Raw genomic sequence first — 23,754 nt, 5'->3', positions numbered from 1 at the left:
TGTTTAAAACTGCAGAATTTTAGAGAGAACCTTGTTAGAGAAACCTTGCAGTGAATAACAAATGTAAATGCTTCAAATTCATGCAGATCACAGATAAATCATACATGTTTCTGGATGAAATTTAGATTGTATATACTTAAAATCAAGTATGCAAGCACATATATTACTAGCCAATCTATCTTCAATATATGAGTTGATATTTGGTTTTTATATAATGAGTGCCTATAATTTTTTCTGATTAAATCTAGATATAATATCCCATTAGACAAATGAATATATTATCCTCTAAACAAATAATGGATAGTTTCTGTGATACCTAAAGCACAATGATAAGTAATGTACTCTTTTGTACATGTCTGTATGTTATACATTAGTAGATATCCAGTATTAGCCTTGAGTTTTATTACGTTAAGTAAAATTGTGTAGATATTATGGTCCATAAATCTTAACTATACATAATCTTTTCACGTGAATTTCACATCATTCATACTAATCATCATTAGCAACATATGAGAGCTAAACACACACTATCTCAGGGTATGTAAAACCAAGGCAGTCAACTAAACCAACTTGAGCATGGAATAAGGGAGCATGCTCATGTAAGGCAGACTGGTAAGAGTAGAATATTTTGACTTGGGAAAACTCTTTATAACATTCCATGAGAAAAAATAGAATATGCACTGTAAAACATTTGCATATTGCCAAAATGTGCTTACAGTTATCAGCCATTTCAAAATATGAGCAATATGTGACTTGGACTTTTACATTTTTTGCCATTACTCATAAGGCTTAAAAGAAAATTTTGGTAGTTTTGAATGATTAGTGATCTCCATAATTCCGCAAGTGGGAATATGAAGGCATAGACGACATATGTTTCTTTCAAAAGTTTTCTTTTGGTGTCAGAAGAGTTTTTCATGAGCAAGTTGGCAGTTTCCTTGCTCTAATAGTATATTATTAATTCAGTATTTTGATTGGTGTCAGTAGGGGTCACATTTCTATCAATAAATGTATACAGGACTCTCTTCTGTTCTGTAAGACATGCAGAAGTTCCTGTAGAATATTTCAATATTGTAGTAGGGACTAAACAAAACTCATTGAAAAAGCGCTGTCTATGCTTTCACGTGCCCATTTGGGGACTGTCAGCCCCAACGAACTCAATATATAGGCAAGGTAACAACATCCATTTGAAGGTGTCTAACAATGTACAAACAGCAAGACCCTATCAAGATACATATAGTCTCCACACATAAACAGATCATCACAGAGATATCCTGACAAACAACACCAAAGTAATCAACAAATATAGTGACAATAGAAGACTGGACATTGGCAAGGCATTATTCATCAAGCAAACAAAAATAACTATTACCAGCCAACACCAAATTACACACTGCTATCTTCGAGAACATAATGAAGCATACAATATACAACTCCAGCCATCATGGAGACATAGGAGATTGGTAAGCTGCACTGCCTATTAGCCCATAAGTGATGTGCTTCACCTCCACTTCATCTCTGGCTATATACCTGGCAGCACAAAAACTTGTAGCCATTCAAACTCTGCCTTTGATAATGTTAAAAAGAGGGTCAACAAAATGCATCTCCTAGCATTAGGCTATAATAAAATTGTAACATGTACTTTCGAGAGTTAATTTTTCAACTTCCTTTTTTAAGTGAAGAAAAATTTAAGAATAATAGAGAAGATTCATGCTAGAGTCATTGATCTTGCCCCTTTGTCGTATTATATAAATAAATATATAAATATTAATTGCTAACCACCATATCGTGGATAATAACGTTTCATTCACTTGGACAAACGGAGCCTCAAACTACCGACCACAAAGACAGTAGCCAGCTGCTTTACCTACCGAGCCACCATCGCTTCTTCGAAGAAAGGCTTCCAGAGGCGCCTATCTTCTACCCAACTGGAACTTTAGGCTTTCCCATGGGATGGGGGGTTGCACATTGATATGTAGGGGTTAGGTGATCCACATCAGTCATATAAACTGATAACCATCACATGAATACTGTACTAACATTTTATTCAAGTAGACAGTCTGAGCCTCGAACTACAGACTACATAGACAGTAGCCAGCTTCTTTACCTTCTGAGCCACCAACACTCCTTTAAAGGAAGGGGTTCTGGATTGGCAGCAGCAAAACCTCTGGAATCCTTCATTTAAAGAGGTGTTGTTGGTGGCAGAGTAGGTAGAGCAACTGGCTACTGCCTATGTAGTCGGCAGTTTGAAGCTCGGACTGTCCAGGTGAATAAAATATTAGTATCCACAATATGATGGTTAGCAATTTATATAACTAGGACGTGGATCATTTAACACCTACATGCCAAAGTGTCATCCAATGGGAAGGCCAAAAGTTTCAGTTGGCCAGCAGATAGGTGCCTCTGGAATCCTACCTCCAAAGGGATGCTGGTGGCTCAGTATTTAGAGTGGCTGGCTACTGTGTATGTGGTTGGTGGTTCATGGCTCCAGTTGTCCAGGTGAATGAAATGTTATCCACGATTCGGTGGTTAGCAATTTATATGACTAAGACGTATGTCATAAATATGCACACTTAGTGAGGTCTGCCAGGCCAGTCAATTTCATTTGTCTGTGATTAATTATCAAAGGCCTTTTTCATCCAGCCATGTTGCAGTTTTAAAGTTTTATATGCTTTACACATGTGAATTATCAAAAGTTTGCCAGATCACTTGATTTATATTTTGTCATGTTCCATCGTAAATGGTCAGTACATAGGCAAATTTTTACAAATAAGAATCTACCAATTTCTATCACTGTGATGCTTGAGTGCTGTGCCATCTGTAAAAGGCAGTGGCATGATCTACATTTGTTTAAAGATCGTCCACTGAAATTTATTATGCAGTAGTTTTGCAAACCTCCAAACAAGACCTCTCTTGTAGTCAGCTTTTAGGTATTACAGTACAGTATGTGATTTTATGAAATTCCTGAAACAAGCTTTAAATTTGTAGTTAAATTTATTACATCATTATATTTCCTAAAAGTGTTTTAACATACAGTAATTTCATTCCAAATACAAACTGGAACTTCATTGGATTAGCCATAATAACTGTTCCTAGAGTGAACAGGTCATATTTTTTAAGAGGAGAATTCATGGTTCCAAGTGAGCATGTGAATTTGTACTAAAGTATTTTTTTTAATTAGAACAAGAAAACATAGGGTTAAGATGAAATATCTTATAGTGATGGATTTATTAGTCTCTCTATGAGATCCAATACTGTCTTGTCAAAGTGATCTACATTTGTTTAAAGATCAGCAAATTGAGTAATGTTTGTATATAGGAAGTGTAAAAATTATACCGAGCATATACATGATACAGAAGACCACATGTTTTCCGGATGCCTCGGGACCAACAGGGAATGATATAATCTGTTACACACAAATAAGTGCTTCATCATCCTAAAAGTCTAGGGGAAAATATTTGATATTATTGTATTTTGTACTCAACAATATGAGAAGTTCAGATAAGCTTATGATGCTGTAGATTATGGTTGATGATGCATAGTTATTTAGATGGTAGAGGTGGCAAATGTTAATGATATTTAATTCACTTGTACCACTCCCACACTGCAATAAAAAAAAGCAGTTTCATAACTTTGATCTATTCGCTTCTTTTTTTATTACGTATTGCTTATCACTTTTTCTTATTGAAAAATAGTAAAATAAGGTAGATTTGCCTTAATAATGTCTGAAAGTGAAGTTTTGCTCACTTGATATTCAGCGCGCACAACACTTTTTCAAGATCTCACTCTCCACCTTTTTAATCATCGGTAGTTCAACTTTTAAAATGTCAGCACTGGCCTCTTAGTTTCCCACTTACTCTGACAAAATGTCTGCATTTGGAGCTGAAGTAATGATCCTAAATTTTGCAGACAAATATGACAAAATCACGAATGAATGCTCCAAGGCCTCATGACAAATCAAAACAATGAGCCATGGACATCACATGGGTAAGTAGACCCAGTACAGACGCTGGGTAAACTGGGCCCATTCACTTTACTGACTTTACTGCCCGCTCATCACCACTTTATTGCTAATTTTATTCGGACAAAATCAAAACAAATAACGGGCATATCCAAATAAGTAGTGTTTGGAAAGCATCTGATCGTCTGTATGTATACTGTATATGTAAAATATGTATGTATTTATGAATATATATATATATTATATATATATATATATATATATATATATATAAATACACCTTTTTTATGAGGGCATCACCTCTTGTTGTGTTTGTATTTACCCTTTACCTCAGAGAAGATAGCATACATCTCCTTGGAGAGCTTCATTGGACTCGTATGTGCACTTGTATATTATTTTCATGTACCACCCCCTTTTGTTTTAAATATTTATTTTGTTTTAAACCTTATTAAACAGGATTGGTTACATTAATGGTGCAAAGTTAATTGTCACAGTCTGTCAAATTCCTCAAACTCCTTGGATGATGGGCTGGAAATTAGAATGCAGTGTGCATTTTTCCTCTGTATTGCCACAATGGAGCGATGCAAAAGGATACTGGCAGCTTTTGGGTTTCTTGTTGCTTCAATGAATTTTAACCCATATTATTGAGAAACCTTGTAGCACTTTTATCTCAGGCACCAAGAGTCTCTGAAGCAATAAGGACAAATTTCTATTGGTGATCCAATTATTATCTGTATGACTGCCACCCACAGGGAATCAGCCAAGTCCCATGAGATCCATGGGACTTGGTTGATTCCCTATGTGTGGCAGCACCACCTGGATGTGAATCACTGAAGTCAGTGTAAGTATTTGTCATGGTTGATACACATGTAATCCCACACCAATTGCCTGCCATTTTTCCAGGTATGCACTGTAATTTCCTCTGGGTGACAATCAGGATTGCTAGAGTTGACGAACATTAAGAAACAAGGCACACATACTGTTGGACACACTGGTATAGTAAAGCTGATAATGCTATTATTATCTTCACTGTTCTTCAATTGCAAGCCCCAATACTTTGTCAGATTAAGTCATGCTGACACACACACACACACACACCCACCACGAGCGTAGCTCTCATCCTGTAACTACACTTAGGTAATTACACTTTGGTAATTACACACACACACAAAACATGTTAACAAGTGAAGTGTGAAGGTGGTGGAGGCCAAAACAGTCAGTAGTTTCAAAGCGTTATATGATAAAGAGTGCTGGGAAGACATGACACCACAAGTGTAGCTCTCATCCTGTAACTACTCTTACATACTCATAAATTGGCAAAATTGATAGGGAAGACTTCCTGAGACATGGAACTTCAAGAACAAGAGGTCATAGATTTAAACTACTGTAATTAAACAAAGCTGCCAAAAAATATAAGAATACTCACTTTCACAAACGAAGTGGTAAAAGGTTGGAACAAGCTAGGTGAGGAAGGTGGTGGAGGCCAAAACTATCAGTAGTTTCAAAGCATTATTTGACAAAGAGTGCTTGGAAGACAAGACACCACGAGCATAGCTCTCTTCCTGTAACTACACTTAGGTAATCACACACACATGCACTTATGTCTGCAAAATTAAAAATATCAAGCAATTGTGCTTGGCCTGTAATTAGCTGAAATAGTAGACTGCTGAGGGGTAGAAGCAGAGTGGGGGAGGAGATGAGGGATGTGAGGTGAGCTAACATGAACAGCCACACCAACAGTGTAGAGTGAGAGAGGGAGAGAATGAAAGAGAGGGCAAGAGGGAGGTGGTGGTGGTGGGGACTACCAATCCGAGCTCTAGCCATCAGCCAATCAACAGGTGATTTTTGTTTTTGTTTTCTTTATGATTAATTATAAAATATTTTCTTAATTAAATCACCTTGAAATTGTGAAATCCACTATTCTGATGATTATTAGGAGAGAGAAAGAGGGGGAGAGAGAGAGAGAGACAGAGACATAGTCACCACAATCAGAGACACTGAGGCAGGTGGACAGAGAGTGACAGAAAAACAGAAATAGAGACACAGAAACAGGAAGACAAAAACTCAGACATATAGACAGACCTGACGTGCCCAAGTTATCCTAGGAACCACCAGGTATTCCATCTAGTGTGTGTGTTTACTGTTTGTTTGTGCCTGGAGAATTGAGCTATTAGCTCTTGGACCTCACCTTTCTGACCTATCTATTTTTTTGACTATTATATCTGCTACATATATTTCTCTCTAACACACACTCAAACACACATGCATCTCCAGGATGCAGCCCATAGCTTCTGTCTAACACCCCAGGTACTTATTCTAGATGAACAACTACGTCAGGTGAAAGAAATGCAGCCCATTTGTTTCTACCGTGACTGGAAATCGAACCTGGGCCTTTAGGACTATGGCCACCAAACACTGTCCACTCGGCTGCAAGGCTCTGTATGTAATTACTGTACTTAAGTGTAGTTACAGGATGTGGGCTATGCTCATGATGTCCCATCGTCCCAGTACTCATTGTCGTATAACGCTTTGAAACAACTGACGGATTTGGCCTCCATCACCTTCTCACTCGGCTTATTCCAAATGTCTACCACTGTTTGCTAAAGAAAAATTTATAATATTTTTCAGCACATTTGTTTACTTAGCTTGAACCTGTGTCCTCTTGTGAAGTTGCTGGTTTCAGGAATTCCTTTGTCAATTTGGTCGATTCCTGGTTTGTGTGTGTGTATGTATATGTATATACTGTATGTATGTATGCATAGCATATATGTGTGTGTGTGTGTATATATATATATATATATATATATATATATATATATATATATATATATATAATAAATAAAAAATGTCTGTGTCTGTGTCTGTTCGAGCTCAGAGACCAGACACTCGGGGCTAGCCTTACCCAACTTTGCACTGTGATTCCTCTATGGTTCATGCCCAGCATGATCAGGTCAGGATTGGCCAAAGTGAAATGAGTGCCATTTATCACGCTGCCAGTTGTAACCCTACAATGATTCTTCGAGTATCATAATAACTGGACTCTAGATTACAGTACTGTATATATTCTTTTATTTAAGTTTTTTTATTAGTATAATATAAAGCATTATGCAATGAGTCCCACAAATTTTGCAAAAAAATTCCAATTAACATACTTTGCCAATAATAGCCTACATTAGTTCATGACGTCATCAACACCATCTCTACCTCGATACCCACCCTCCTGAGTGTCAGTTCTCGATTCAGTACACGGAAAAAAATATCTGGGTGAAATTTATATACAGTACTATATGTGTATACAGTATACTGTGGTGTGTGTGTGTATACTCTATGTATGTGTGTGTGTGTGTGTGTGTGTGTGTGTGTGTGTGTGTGTGTGTGTGTGTGTGTGTGTGTGTGTGTGTGTGTGTATATATATATATATATATATATATATATATATATATATATATATATACATATATATATATATATATATATATATATATATATATATATATATATATTATGCAGGTATATATATATATACACACACATACACATACACATATACTGTTAGTGTGTGAAACAATTTGCTACCTCAGTTCCAGACATTGTCGTATCACCTATTATACTTGATCATTTTGTTTTGTGTACAATGCATAAAGTTCCAGCAGGCTTAGTGTAGCGTTTTAACATGTACATAAAATTCAGGAAAAGTCAAGTAATAATACACACTATCACATGGAATGGGTAGAGAAAATTTTGAGTAACTGTGCTGCACAATAAATAGGTAATGGACAATAGGATGCCATAAGATTGAGCTCTATCCTATAAATCACAAAACAGGTAATAAGTAAACACAAACATGAATACACACCCTTTTTATGCCTCCTCCATTCCCCAACATTCAAAATTGTGTAAGAAATCAACAAAGTTTAGTAGGAGAATTTTTCGAAATTACAATTTTGAGCAAAGCCCAGAGTTTCAAGATTGAGAAAACCAATGTGCTGAAAAATATACGAAACTTCTTTTTTTTTTTGGGCAAACTAATTTATAGACAAATGGAATAAATTAATGATATGATAGTTGATTCCAAATTTGTTAGATGCTTCAAACTGTCATTTGACAAAGCTTAAGGAAGAAGGGATTCCATGAGCATAGCCCTTATATTATAACTTCTTAAGTAATTGAGTGCATGCGCGCGCACACACATATGGGACACCACGGGCGTAGCTCTCATCCTGTAAGTACACTTAGGTAATTACACACGAACACACACATACACCAATAGTGGTAGAGGCCAAAACCGTCAGTAATTTCAAAGCGTTATATATGACAAAGAGTGCTGGGAAGACAGGACACCATGAGCGTAGCTCTCATCCTGTAACTTCACTTAGGTAATTACACTTAGGTGTAATTACACCTAAGTTTAATTACACACACATACACTCACACACAGATATTGTGCTTTGTAGTATATTAGGATGCTTTCAACTCTTTAACACTTAAAAGTTAATAATGTGTGAATTTTACATGATTTTAAAATACTGTAGTGTACTGTATGTATTATACAAATGTAGTGTACTCAATATCCATTCTTACAACATTAATGTATTGCATAGTACATGTCTCTTCCGTGGCAACATTATTGTGTGTTTTAGAGTACTTATTCATATCTTCCTTCCAACTTCTAGTTTGAGAATTGTACTTTATGCTAGTATAAGACTGTATTGACCTTGGAGCTTTGTAGAGCACTTTAGTGTTTTATGGTAAGGAATTTACATTTCAATGTGAAAAGCAATATGAATCTGTAGGTATTTTTCAGTAGAGTTTGTCTTTTCTACATTAATATTAGGATCCAAATAAATTTTATTTTGTTTTTTCTACTGTTCATTGTACTTGTCTTTTGAGAACAAGAAGAATCATATGTATATCCTGCTTGAATGTGACTTTCAACAGTGAGTTCCCTAGTGTGGAAAAATTTGTTATACAACTAAATTATGACAGTATTGCCAGAGTGGAGAGTATTAATTTAAATGAACAACAGGAAGTATGGGACTACTAAATGTCTCATATATATTTTGAAATGAGCATGTTAAGTGGATTTTATTAGATTTAAGGAAATATACCTTGCAGTTACTGTTGAAATACAGTACTGTATAACATATGAAATACTGCATTTCTTTTGTGTTATTACTGTACTGTATAGACTTTGAGTCAGAAAGGATCAGATTTTGGTTATTAGTTTGTCCAAAGTTAAAGAAAAGTTGAATTTTTCCCGACAGTTGTCATATGAATGTATACAAATATTTAGATATATAATGAGTAATCTCAAAGATTATATTTTATTATAGTACATCCTAAAGTATATAAAAAGTAAACATTTTGAATGACTGATACTGAATTTTAGTCAAGTGCATATGATGTTTACATAAAGGAATTTTTGTCAAGAATAATATCGAAACTGTACTCGGAATTTAATTTGTTACTAGGATTTTGTTATTGTATATATATTAACCTAGAATCAGCATGCAGTAGAGTACTTCCAGCTGAAATGTATCGTGTATAAGTATTGTATATACTGTATCCTCAGTCAGTGCCATTACTTGATATTTTTTAGTATCAACTAGAATTCATAGTAATCAAATATGAGGCATGTGTGCAAAGTAAATAAATATTTACTGCATTTTTAAACAGAGTATTATATGCAGTTTCATTGTCAGCAGATATAAACTACTGTTTACATAAACCAAAGAATTAAGTTACAACATTATTGCCAGCATAAGAAATCAAACAATATTTATTAAAAATACAGAATATATATATATATATATATATATATATATATATATATATATATATATATATATATATATATATATATATATATATATATATATATAAAAAATATGATATGATATACACACATAAACATAATGATACCTCGGTACACAAACTAAATTTTTTCAAGAAAGTTGTTTGAGTGCTGATCTGTTTCAAGTACAGAATCATTTTCTCATAAGAATAAAGTATGTTGAATTAATCCATCCCAGACCCCCAAAAAAACTAATATATGCATTTTTACTAGAATTTAACTCAAAGTTTATTAACATAAATTTACAATCATAAATCATACAGGAAACCTAAACACAATAAATAGATAAAATAAATGCAAATTTATTATCACTTTAGGTGTATTAAGAGATTAGATGGTGTATGCGGAAGGTGATGAGGAAGTGGAGGAGAGATATTGTTTGTCATGGAGTCCCCTGTCCAAAGGTATTTGTTTTTGCCTGTGTTTTAAAAGGTTTTTATAAAGTGAGACATAGCATTGTCATTCAACAGGTTTATAACAAGAATTCCTCAGCTGCAGTGTGTTGTGATGAGCATTTGTATGGGGTCAGTGACAAGCAAACGGTCGACTACCGAGCGTTTTTTCTCTCGAGTTAAGAGATTGGGTGCCGAATTGTTCAAGTTTGGAACCGTTCGAGTGCCAAGGTATCACTGTGTGTGTGTGTGTGTGTGTGTGTGTGTATATATATATATATATATATATATATATATATATATATATATATATATATATATATATATATATATATATATATATTTATATATATATATATACACATATATACAAATTGCAATATATATTAATATTGTTTGTGTTTCCTTAATTGTATGGTGTACAGTATTACTGTTCACCTCATTAAAAAAACTGTTTTTTACCTACATCATACACATTAGTTTTCCATGCTCTGATGAGTATGTAGACCAAAGATAATAATAACCTTAGGCTGCATTTGACAAGGGAACAGTGTGACTAGTGGACATCCTGGTCTTGTGACATAATACTATGTTGCAGTGTAAACAATTACTGTCCACAAGCCAATTGTTTCTCCCTCAGTGGCAGCAAAGTGTACAGCCACTGTGATACTTTTGCAGATAAACACGTATGTGATAATTGAGTACCTTATATCACCATTGTGCATGCCTTTTATGTGTACCATAATTTAATATGATGTGTTAACATTAAAAATTGAATGAGGCAGCACACGTACTCATCAGATTTTCACAAAATTTGACTTGTGTAGATGTTTTTTGTTAGCTGCATTAATTTATTAAATATGTTCATACTGACTCTATACTCTTCATTTCAGCACCAAAATAATTATATTGATAGAGGTGTATTTTTATTCAGCACAGAAAGTTCCCAGTTTACAACTGGGATGTGTTCTAGAAAGGTATTGATAAACTGATCATTCATAACTCAGATCCAGGAATGCCTTAGGGGAAAATGCTATAAATAGGAGACACATTCTCAGACCACAAAACATTAATGTACAAATCCCAAATTTTTTTTTAGAAATTTGATAAGAAAAATAGCTTTTTATTTAACCTTGAATGTATTGATCTGGTATGTAATTGTCATGCTTGTCTGATTTGATGTTTTTTGAAGAGCAAAGAGGAGGAGGAGGATTAATCAATTAATCACTAGAGGAGGCTGGAGTAAAAGGTGATGATGCATGGGCACCGTATGACCACCAACAGCTTCCTTTTCAAATCAGCCATTATCAAGGCATTTTTCCTCAATAAATAGCTGAAATATTGCATTGCTTGTAATGTGGGATCTTCAAAATTGGGTAAAAAAAAAGAAGCATGACCGGGATCTAAAATGGGAACTTCGAACCATTTGTACATCCCCGGTATTCATATTTTGTATATTATTTTTTATTTTGCCATCTGAATTTTATTTTTGCATGGCTAAGATAATTTTTTATACAGTATGTACTGTATTGAGAGAAACTAAACACTTGTGTCTGCCAGTATAAATAAACAAAAACATTTTAGTAACCCATCTAAAACAAGTTATTTGAACAGAATAATCCCTGGCGTTGATTAATAATACAGGAAAGATTGCTTTGTCCATTTTCATGAAGGAAGACTATGCTAGTTTTTTTATCTGTGAGGGCTATACCCTTAGTGGGTTCCTGAGCTTCCTGCCAAGTTAGCTGCAAGTCTAAATTACTGTACCTCTCTAGGCCCATGTGAGTCACAAATGCCTATCAAGTCCCAGGATAATATTCTGGCCCTGCTTTGAAATAGGCAAGGAAGTCTAGGAATACTAGATCAGCTCAGGCTAAAAGAAAAAAAGAAGACACCAGAACAGTAGTGTGCCCCACATGCTGCTTTGTATTTTCTCTCGTGCCTTCTTTTTCCCTCTGGCCTGCTTATTCTGAGCCTTCTTGATGGGGTTCTGGGAGTTCTTCTACTCCCCATGCCCGGCCCGGGGCCAGACTTGACTTGTGAGAGTTTGGGCCACCAGGCTGTTGCTTGGAGCGGCCCGCAGGCCCACATATACCCCCCACAGCCCGGTTGGTCCGGCACTCCTTGAAGGAAACAATCTAGTTTCCTCTTGAAGATCTTGTTTCTTTTTTCCTAACTTCTTTTGTCTTTTCTCTCTGGAGGTGTTTCCGTTTTACTGGTCCTCTGGGTTGGCTCCTTCATCTATGGCCATTTCTTTCCTTCTATATTTCCATGTAGTTGCTTGTTGTGGGTGCTCAATCTTTCAGGTGGATTTTTCTTTTTGGTCTGAGTTGATCTGGTATTTCCAGACTCCCTTGCCTCTATTGAGAGAGCCAGCTCTACTGATCCCCAGTAGAGCTGGATACCCACCTTGACTCACAAGAGCCAGGTGGGTACTTTATGCTAAGAGCAAATCAGGCAGATAGCTTGAGAAGCCACCAGAGGGACTAACCAGAAACAGGCATATCATTACACTCAACACTGGCATTAGAACTAATTAGTTTACATATTCATTGTCTTTTATCTGTTATGCAGTGCAGCCTTGTTCTTGGTCGAGATCAGTTTTGTTTTTCTGAATACACATCCTGTAGATTATGTCTTTGTTGTTGTGTTTTATGTATATTATGTTGAACATGAGTGAAAGCTTTCAAAAATAGGTAACATTTTCCCAACTATTTATTCCTTTAGTTGATTATGAGACACTTAATAATGATGATGATAATAATAATGATAATGATGATGATAATAATAATAATAATAATAACTATTTATTATAATAAGGAAGAGAGAAATTTGCTTTGTGTGCACTTACATTGCAAGAACTCAGACTTAAGTACAAAGGGAAAGTCACCTTGCTTCCCATTTTTATTGTTCTTCTAAAGCTGTATGTTTACAGAACTGAGTGAATGCATCAGGGTAGGTTAAGTATTATCCACACACATTATTATTAGATCAATTTTCCTCGTGTATGATTTAGTTATCTTGAGAACATTAATGACTCCTTTTGAATTTTAGCTCACATAATCATGTATGTGTACAGTATAGAGAATGGTACTGATTGCCTGTCACCCTCTCTGATTACTCCAGGATTGTCTCCTTATGAATACGTTCTCTCCACTCTGGTTGACTGTCAACTTGGGCAACACAATGGATGCATATATTGAAATCAGTTGGCATCTATTGTTATTAGTTTTGTAAGATTTAAACTGGTCAACTAATACTGTGTTTGCCCATTTATCCCATAAACCTAAAGGTGCTAATTTCATTCCATCTCTAGTGTTAAGGTCGTTGTGGTCAGTGAAAAATATCCAAATGTGATTAAATTATGTTTTCCAGTGGCATAGGGATGAGTGAAGATTAAAATCTAGTATTGTCCAATTATTTAGATTTTATTGCCAGGGAACATAATTTTTAGCTAACCTTCAATATCAAATATTACATTAAAAACGTGAGATATTAATATTGTATACTGTAGTACTGTACATGCATGCTTTTAAGTCATTAAAACTTTTCTGCTAGCTTGTTTTACAGTATATATCTTTAAGTTCTCATATTAACATGAAAAAAGTGTGATAGTGATATACAGTACTTGTTTAACAAGTGCTCTTTCTATATGGTTTCTTACTGAAAATTGCCTCTAACAGCAAAGTGTTGAGCCTATTTTATCAAATGTATTAAAAGTTTTAAACCATTTTATATAATGTAATGTTGCTTTTTTTAACATGCCTCTCTTATGTATTGTCTTGAAAAAAATATAAATTGTCAATGTATCACTAAAGCACTATGTATCATTATTGTTATTCAACTTGGTATTCATCATCTGCTTATTCCTGTAAAATGATGGCTTAGGAATTAATAAAAGCTGGCAATATAACTTATTTTTTAGATTTTATTTCATGCCTAGATGCAAGCATAATAGACATATGAATGCTATTTCCATATTTTGCTCCCTCTTCACGGCTGTTGCCTTGATGCGACAAGAGGGTATGGAGTGTGTCGATGATCAGCAGGGTAATTGAGGGTGGCTTATAAAGCTTCTCTTCTGGCCTAAATTGATGAGTAAGACAAAAACCTAGATCAGTGGCAGTCTCATGCATAATTTAAAATAGCGACTATGGTTCCCTGCTTCCCTTCATTGAAAAAATTAGTCTGCCCAGGAAGCTTCAGGTAATGCACTTTTTTGGTGGGTGATAAAGTTAAAACGAGGCTCGTTGCTGCCAAACTGAATCAATTTGCAAGACTAGAGTTACATAGAGTCAAGTATGTCCTCTCATGGGTGTTGCCTTGATGTGATGAGGGGCTCATACAAGCCACCCTAGGGCAGGTGCAGGTTGCATCTGCTTCCCTCTCTTTCCTTCCTTTGGTGGTACATATATAAAATACACACACAATTCTGGTCACGTGTGAGATACTGGTTGAGATGCCCAAAGAGCTTTTGTTATCGGATAAAAATATTTCCTTAAATTCGTACAGCAGTTTCATTGCTCTGTAATATTATGTTTTATGAAAGGGAAGAGGGGTTGAGCATGGGAGGGGGAAGAGACAGGATGTGGGAGAGGGATGAGGGGGGTGGAGGGAGGAAGGGAAGGATGGTAAGACCCATACAGTAGTTTCACTGATCACTAATGTTATATTTTATTAAAGGGAAGAGGGGCTAAGCAGGAGGTGGGATAGGGGAAAGGGGTATAGATGTTAAGAATGAAGGGGGGGGGGTAGGGTCGAACCTTCAGGGGGTCTGGGGCACTTCAAATTCAAGGGGGGGAGGGGCACTTTTTATTTGTCATTACATGACAAATAAAAAGTGTTAATGGTGATAAATTGAATAAGTTTGAAAAAATATGTAAGGCTCCAAAGGAGATACTTGTCTGATTTTATTTTTCTCAATTTTATTCACTAAGAATAACTTTGAGTAATTTGTTCATTTTGTAATTCAGTACAGGGTAAAGTGATATTAATTACTGGTGATCAGATAAGGTATGAAGTGTTGTGATGCCTTTATTTCTTTAAATTATGCACATTTCTGATATTTTTTCATTTTATACCGCCATCTAAGATATTAATTAATGTATTCACACTAAATAACAGCTGAGCAACAGAATAATAAAGAAGTTTAGTTTTCACTGTTTCTATTCACGATCAACAACAAAAGTTTAAAAGTAATTTTTTAAATTTTACAAATATTAGTTTTTTGTTGTTGTTGTTTTGGAAGTCTGGCAGGAAGTCTCCAGGTAATTGCCTTCTTATAAATCCGGCTCTGGTGGGGAAGATGGTTGGAAGGTAAGGAGGACGAGGAGAGGGAGAGAGGGAACCTGGGCACCACTGAGTACCCCTCCTAGTATACCTATAATAATAATAATAATAATAATAATAATAATAATAATTTTTATTTAAGCAAAAGTGCAGTACAAACATTTACATAGGATATAAGAAGAATGTCTAAAGTTGGAGCCAGACGCTTGAGACTACCTCTCACCCGAATTTCAGAATGGTCTGTGGTACGGAACGGATTTAGGCTGGTCTGGGTAGGCTTAAGTTAAATGCTTCAAGAAATATTACCAACCTATAACACCCCCTAGGCCATTTCCATGGAGTCAAGGTGTAAAATATGGTATATGATTAACGTAGAGTTTAATACTTTAAGTCTGCCCTCTCCTTGCATTCTGAGAACAGAAATCGGAGTTATTTCAGAGATTCTTGGGGGAGGATTTGTTAGTCTTGTGGTCCTCAACCGTTCCTGATATTAAAGGTAGTTTTCCATGTGGTTTTCATGTTTCGTTTTTATCTGAATTTACCTGAGCCACTAACACGAGTGGCCTCGACGAGGACAGGAAGCCGGTGGATTGTTGAAGGTCCCCCATTTGCCTTTATGATCTTTTCCAGTTGTACTTTAAAAGTTAACAGAGTTTTGGCATTTACGGCATCGGCGGGTAGGCGGTTCCATGGGTTTATAACCCTGTGGGTGAAAAAGCATCTCCTGCTCTCAGTCCTACATTGTGGCTTGTTGAGCTGGAAACCGTTGCTGCTTGTTTGTGTTACATCTGACCTTTTGAAGAAACTTTTCCGGGTAATCATCCTCCAAATTGTTCAGTATTTTAAAAGTTAGCTTTTTTTGACTGCTGCTCCTTCCTTCCACCTATGCAACTTTCATTGAGTGGTGGAGTTTGATTCCAAGGTACTTCTCTTCACCAGTCTGCTGTAATGTAATGTAATGTTATTAATTTGGTAGTTATGGCGTGGGTTGTTATGCCCCACATGCAAGGTCTTGCATTTGTCAATATTAAAAAACATTTGACAGTCTTCTGACCATTTGTGGAGTTTGCTTCTTGAAGTCTGTTTTCAAAATTTCTTTAAGTTTAGCTCTTCTTATTATATTGGTAAACATTAATGAGTACCGTTTTACTAGTTCTTATGTAAAGATGCTCATCAACGCTTCTCAATATAATGCAGATGATTGTAACCTCTCCACAGTCTCCCACTAGATGGGAGTGAGGGAAGGGGGACGGTACATGCTAAGTAAATCAAATAATAAAACTAGCTCACCACAAAAGTAAGTTGTTGAGCTTGGGGACTTTACTTGAGATCGTTCTTGAACCCATTGTTGGGCTTGGGGACTTTACTTGAGATCGTTCTTGAACCCATTGTTGGGCTTGGGGACTTTACTTGAGGTCGTTCTTGAACCCATTGTTGGGCTTGGGGACTTTACTTGAGGTCGTTCTTGAACCCATTGTTGGGCTTGGGGACTTTACTTGAGGTCGTTCTTGAACCCATTGTTGGGCTTGGGGACTTTACTTGAGATCGTTCTTGAACCCATTGTTGGGCTTGGGGACTTTACTTGAGGTCGTTCTTGAACCCATTGTTGGGCTTGGGGACTTTACTTGAGGTCGTTCTTGAACCCATTGTTGGGCTTGGGGACTTTACTTGAGGTCGTTCTTGAACCCCATTGTTGCTATATGTTAATAAATATACATTAAGCTATGTAACTAGGTTATCAAGACTGTAACATGCATAGCTAAATGAAATGAATATTGAAGAATGAATGAAGAGCTAAATGGATTTGGGGGTTCATTTCCTGAGTCCATATATGTTCCTCTGTGACCTTTTCACTACCGCCATCAAGACGGCTATGGGGTGCATCATTTAATTATTTATATATAAATACAAGAAGCTACATTGGGTTTATGAGAGTACAGTGATGTTTTTACATTCTTGTAAAGCCACTAACACGCACAGCGTTTTGACCGGGCGAACATAAACTGACCTAAAACTCCCTCAGCTGCAGGCATGAAAGGATATTATGGCCGGAACGTTGTGCGTAATTAATAACTTTATATAATATGTGATTGATGTACCTACTAATTAATCACTGTAACATGTTCCTGTGTATTTATATAAGAGAGAGAGAGAGAATGTGTATCTGTCTCTTCAAGGTTGGAGGCCAACTGGGGCCAAATTCACGACAGCAGTTGGGTGTTACGACAGCCCCTTGGGGTTACGGCACCTTCACTCAACTTTCACACATGAACAATGTTGGGTATGGCATCGTCACAGGCCTGTCGGGGTCGGTTCCAGTGCCACACTTTAAGGAATATCGTGATCTAACCCAGCCAATCCCCCTCCTTTGCGACTTTCCTAGGGTCAAATATTAAATATTTGTTGTATTGTCCGTAGACTTAACAGTTTCTGTGATTACCGGTATGTCATTGAGCAGCAGTCATAAAAGCTAACCAAACCCTTGGAATAATCAAGCGTATCTTTGACTTTAAGGAAAAGAAGATAGTGATTCAACTGTATAAATCTCTGGTGCGTCCCCATTTAGATCCAAGCATGGAGACCTTTCTTTATAAGAACATAGCTACTCGGAAGAAAGTGCAACACCGGGCAACAAAAGTCATTCCAGAGCTAAGTCATCTCTTGTATCAGGAACGGTTGAGGGCCACAGGGCTAACAACACTGCAAACCAGGCATGACAGGGCAGATCTCATTGAAACTTTAAAAATACTAAACAAGTTCACCTGAACGTTACTAACACTAGTGGCCTTGACGAGGACAGGAAACCAGCGGCTTGTCGAAGCTCCCCTCATTTGCCGTGATGTTCTTTTCCAGTTGTTCCTTAAAAGTTAACAGTTTTGGCATTTACGACTTCGGTGGGTAGGTGGTTCCATGGTTTAATAACCCTGTGGGTTAAAAGGTAAGCTGGAGGATGTTGATCCTGATAATTTCTTCAAAAGGTCAGATGTAATACAAAATACAAACAAGGAGCAACGGTTTCAAGTTCAACAAACATCAATGTAAGACTGTATATACATACACTGTATGTATATACAGTACACTGTACTATATATACAATGTATATACACATACATACATACATACCAAACATTGCCACTGATAATTACGTTCAATTATTATAGCAAGTCAACTGGAACTATAAATGCTATCTTGTTTTAAACGTGCAATTATTTTAATTTTAGAATAGCACGACTTTCATTGACAATATTTAGTACTCATCTAGTTGTGGTTGCCGGGGTTGAGCTTCGGCTCTTCGACCCCAAAGTCATCGCAGATGCGATATTGTATACCTAAGCTTGTTAATAATAATAATAATACAAATACTATATTTCTGCTGTGCAAAACTAGTTCCTTGAAATGTTCAAAAGCACTTTGAGTGGAGCACAAAAGTGTTCACTTAAGTACTGTTTAAATGGCAGAGTTAGTTTAGTTCATTTATTATGCACCCCATACCCATCTTGTGGGCGGTAGTGGAAAGGGTTACAGAGGCACATAATGGGTTCAGGGACTGAACCCCACAGTTCATTTAGTACTGTTTAAATGGTAAATGGTAGTGACAAGGGGTGCCTTTTTAAACAAAATCCCGTAGTGTATTAATGACACCTGTGGGCCAACTACCCGGGATTACCGAGATGTTCCGACGCCATATGCTCGTGGCCTAAGGGGCACCGTATCAAGCCGAACAAAATGTCAGGTTTAGTCAATTATTTATGTAGTTTGTGGAGGAGGAAGGAGGAGAAGGAGTGCGAGGCATCCATCGTCTGCTGGTAATAACAACACGAGCAGCAGCAGCGGCAGCAGCAGCAGCAGCAGCAGCGTTGGCACCGTTCCTGCATGGTGTCCGGCCCCCTCTCCCTCCCATCCCCCCCTACCTCACCCACTCACATATACAACCACGCTCATCCATCCCAGCTCTTGCAAATGGGAAAGATTCCACTCGAAGCGAGTCATTGGATGGAAATGGATGAGAGGAGAGGGAATAAATGATATGTATGGTATTTTTACAATGCTGTGGGTGTGTGGGAGGTGTTGAGGGCGCGGGCCAATGGGAGCGCTGAGAGCTGTGTGAGCCCGTGAGAAAGGAAGATGGCTGCCTCGGATGAAGAGGGCGGTCAAAGTGATACTAAAAATGACGATTCTGCCAATCACGAGACGAGCAAGCAATTTTCCACAATTCATCAAGTAAGTTGAGTCTTCGAGGAATAGGGCAAAAATATTCCTGGAGGATATAATGTATGAAATGGGGGAAATAATTGAAAGTGTAATTGTGACAGCTCGAAAATTTCCTTGTTTTCGTTGGAAATTCGCTTGAGTTTTGACGTATTTTCCCCGACGGTTCACGTTAAGAATTGCCTTTGGCCGCCACCACAAGTTTGGTGAGAGTTGAATAACGAAAGGCGTGCAGTGAATTGAAAATCTGAGTGCAGTGCAAGGAAAAAAAAGCACGTTGTTTATCGGTGAGTGGAAACGCGAGAAGTGCCAGTGGTCCCTCTCCTACCCTGCTTCCTGGCCTGAGGAGGGTCACGTAGTCTCGCCCATATATCACTATAAGCGTGCTTGTAAAGCACCTTGTCTGAAGGAGGTTGAGTTGGCCGGGGCACTGTGGTTAGTTTGTGACGAGAGGTTGTGTGTGCAGGAGGAGGCCAGGAACATGAAGGTAAGAGTTGGCATTCTGATTTTGTGTTGTTGTGGAGGTGTGACAGGTGATGCTCCTCTCCCCCTCGTCACTCTCACACCTCTCCCTTCCTCTCCACCGTGCTCTCACTCACCCCTAACTCAACCATTTACAACTGTCAACTACTGGGCAAAGGGGCTTTCCCGTTTATACTTGATAATTATTGTTTAAACTTGACTTTTTTTCAGTTTTTGTTAACAATAATATTGGCATGTGCTGGCCAGCACTGTCTGGGTGGGGGTGGGCTGGTCAGTCTTAAAGGCTAAATTATGGCCAGAGTTCCTGTACCGTATACATCACTGTCTAAGAAGTACAGCAATGTGTACCTATACTGTCCTGTGATAGTAAGCAGCCACATTATTTTCTGTCAATATCTAGTTGGAAATTTGTAATGGCACTTTCTTTATTTACTTGCATGCATTACATGTAAATGTATCTGCTTCTAGCACTAAGGATGACAGTTGTCAACTCACACCTAAGACTGCATTCATTTGTAACACTAAACTAATTAATGTTTTGTAGTATGTGGTTTCTCATTGTCAACTAGCTAAATATCCCCAGTTTGCTAACTGTAGGTAGTAACTGGGTGATTGTAACCTTTCCACTGCTGCCCACTGGTTAAGGGGAACGGTGTGCAGGATAAACATATCAATTATGGCAGTAGCTCTTCACATACGTCGGTTGATTTATTTAGAAACAGTACTTGTGGTCGGTCTTGACCCCATTGTTGATGTGACGATGGGCATTGAATTTTGTAACCAGTTCATGAAGATTGTAACCTGCTTAACTAAATGAATTCTGGGGTTCGGTTCCCTCAGTCCATTATGTGCCTCTGTAACCCTTTCCACTACCGCCCACAGGATGGGTATGGGGTGCATGATAAACTAAACTAAAATTAATGACTTCCCAGGATGACACCCACAACAGTTGCCCGACTCTTGGGTACCTATTTTCCTTTTACTGCTAGGTTAACAAAGGCATTAACTGACGGAAAATGGGTTTAAATATGTCTATCCTGCTATGGGAATCAAACCTGAAATCTTTCAATTGTGAACAGACTAGACTGGCCCCTGTGCTACAGGACCCTGTAATGAGTAGACTTGGTAAGATAACAAAAAATTATAGTAAACTTGGTAAGATACAAATTTTGTTACGACTTTAAAGCAAGTTTATACATTATGTTTGTATGCCGGGATAAAAAAAAAGGTGCTGTATAGGGTAAAGTTACCTGTGTTTAGATGGTCACTGGTCCCTATTCATCATCAGTATATAAAAAAATATATCCTGCATAGTTTGTTGAAATGACACCAAAAGAATCACTAGAGCATATGCAGTACAGTATACCACAATAATGTATGTTAATATGCTAGATATTCACAAAAAACATTTGGGTTAACTATTTGTGACATTTTGTTCATCACAGTGTTATCTCTTAGGAGAATCGTAAAGAAAATATTACAGTTGTCAAAATAAAGAAGTTTAAATTTAAGAATTTTGGTTTTTATTCCTTTCAGGCAGATGAAAGGTCTGAGGCAGATCCTCAGATTTTTGGCTGACAAGATGTAGACACCTATGAAGCGTAATAGAACTTAGGGTGCAATATAATGTCTGGAGGCTGTTGTAGAAAAATGTCTTGTCCATCTACATGGGAAATTAACTCGTCAAATTATCTGGGAAACACCAACCAAAATAGAAATATGCATACATATACGCATACAAAAATTGGATCTTTGCTCATACGTTTTTATGATATTTAACACCGAACATTGTGGTGTTGGGCACCGATATATGGACATGGTCCGAGATTTGGTGTCCAACACGGTCAAAGACTTGGCTTCTAAATGTGTTTAAAGACTGACCTCTCTCCAGCGCTATCATCATTGGTCTTCCATAAGCCTAATAGGCTCTGTATCTGTGAGAAAATTATTTTCACATGTACCTGTCTGGCTTTGTTCTTGCTACAATAGGGGATTCCTGGTTTGATTTTGGGAAGGACAGAAATGATTGAGCACATTTCCTTTCACTTATGCCTCTTCACCTAGCAGCAAATAGATACCCAGGAATTTGGCAATTTTTGTGGGGGTTGCATTGTGACGAATTCAAATTATTATTATTGTCCAGGACTACAGTTTGCTCTTCATGTATATTCAAGGAAATTCGATAGGTACCCATGTGTATGTACATATACAGTATCGTGATATAGGTATAAGATATTTTTAGACTTGTGTTGCTGGTAGTGAAGTTTGGGTAAAGTCTAAGAATTCTTAATTTTATCACCAGTTTCTGTGCTGGCAACACTGAGGTCAATAAAATCTCAGAAAAAAACTTGTAAAAGAAGAGGGATAAAACAATTAACAATACAGTACTGTATTTCAGAATGATAGAAAAATGTATAGGCTAAGTTGGAGATCTAAGGATTTCCCAGGTAGGGAGGTTAGGTAAGCCTGAGGGGAAACTTGGCATGCATAACCATTGCAAATTGTAAACACAGAAGGAATATAATGTATTCAGAAATGCATAGTCTAAGAAACTGGATGGGTAATACAGCACTTACATAACCCCAGGCCTCACAGTAAAACGGCAAAGAAATGAGAAGTGAGCTAAAGGAGAATTGTTCCTCAAAACAAATTGAAAGCTAAAGATGAGAGGGCAGCAGACCAGATAGGAGAAGAGGACAGTACTCTACTCATTGAGTCAGAACTAACCCTATACTGTATATCTCTACCAACTAACAGGCACAAAACGAAAGGGACATGATACAGAATAATAGTGTGCAGAATGCGAGAGCAATCTTTCAGCTTCCTAGGAACAATGTCAAGAGTTTAATTATATCTTCTACACAAATACCAGAAGTGTAGTAAATAAATTTCTCATTGTTTGCATCTATTTAAGATAAGAATCCAGATACGATTGGGGATCAGTAAAACATGGGGACGAGAAGATATAATTAAGGGGAATTCCACCTTCCAAGGTACCACATAGCTTTCAGAAATGATGGAACAGGAAGAGCAGCAATGATAATACTGTACTTTACTATTTCTAAGTACAACTGCGACTAACAATGCAAAATTAATAAACATAAGGTGCTCAGAATCTATGATGCAATATAATAGCTCAAAGTGGTGGCAAACTGATATTGAGAGTATGCTAAATGGCAAAAACTACAATGGCAGAGGAAATGACAGACCTGCATAATGTGATAAAGACAGCAGCAGCTGAAGCCCAATCACTTAGGGTATTTTAACTATTCACAATAGACTGGGTGAATGTAAAGTCACTAATGGAAGGAGAACAATTTCATGAACTAATTCAGAACACTATTTTTACAGCACGTGACAGTTCAACCTAGGTAACAGCATTTTAGATCTTGTGCCATTCTCAATAATTTCACCTAAACAGGAAATATAATTGCCAAAAAGAAACTATGAAAGAGAATATATCCAAAACACCAAGGAAGATCCCAAGTTCTTTTATGCCTACATGAGTAAAACCAGAAATAAAAACTCAGATTTGTCTTTGAAAATTGAGACCAACCAAGTTATAACTG

The 23,754-nt window shown here is 37.0% G+C and overlaps 1 protein-coding gene across 1 annotated transcript in view; it reads left to right on the top strand.

Moving 5' to 3' along the window:
• The first annotated feature begins 19,367 nt into the window (after positions 1-19,367).
• The window catches only part of LOC123761315 (serine-rich adhesin for platelets), a 52,192-nt gene continuing 47,805 nt past the window's right edge, over positions 19,368-23,754 (top strand). Inside the window, 1 exon segment of the mRNA XM_045747257.2 lies at positions 19,368-19,714. Coding sequence (XP_045603213.2) covers positions 19,619-19,714 — 96 coding nt within the window. The 5' untranslated portion in view covers positions 19,368-19,618.

The sequence above is a fragment of the Procambarus clarkii genome, chromosome 7 (genome assembly GCF_040958095.1).
Source record: "Procambarus clarkii isolate CNS0578487 chromosome 7, FALCON_Pclarkii_2.0, whole genome shotgun sequence".
In the NCBI taxonomy this organism is placed as follows: Eukaryota; Metazoa; Arthropoda; class Malacostraca; order Decapoda; family Cambaridae; genus Procambarus; species Procambarus clarkii.
The sequence above is the reverse complement of the archived record's forward strand: the minus strand, read 5'-3'. Positions and strand labels throughout refer to the sequence as shown.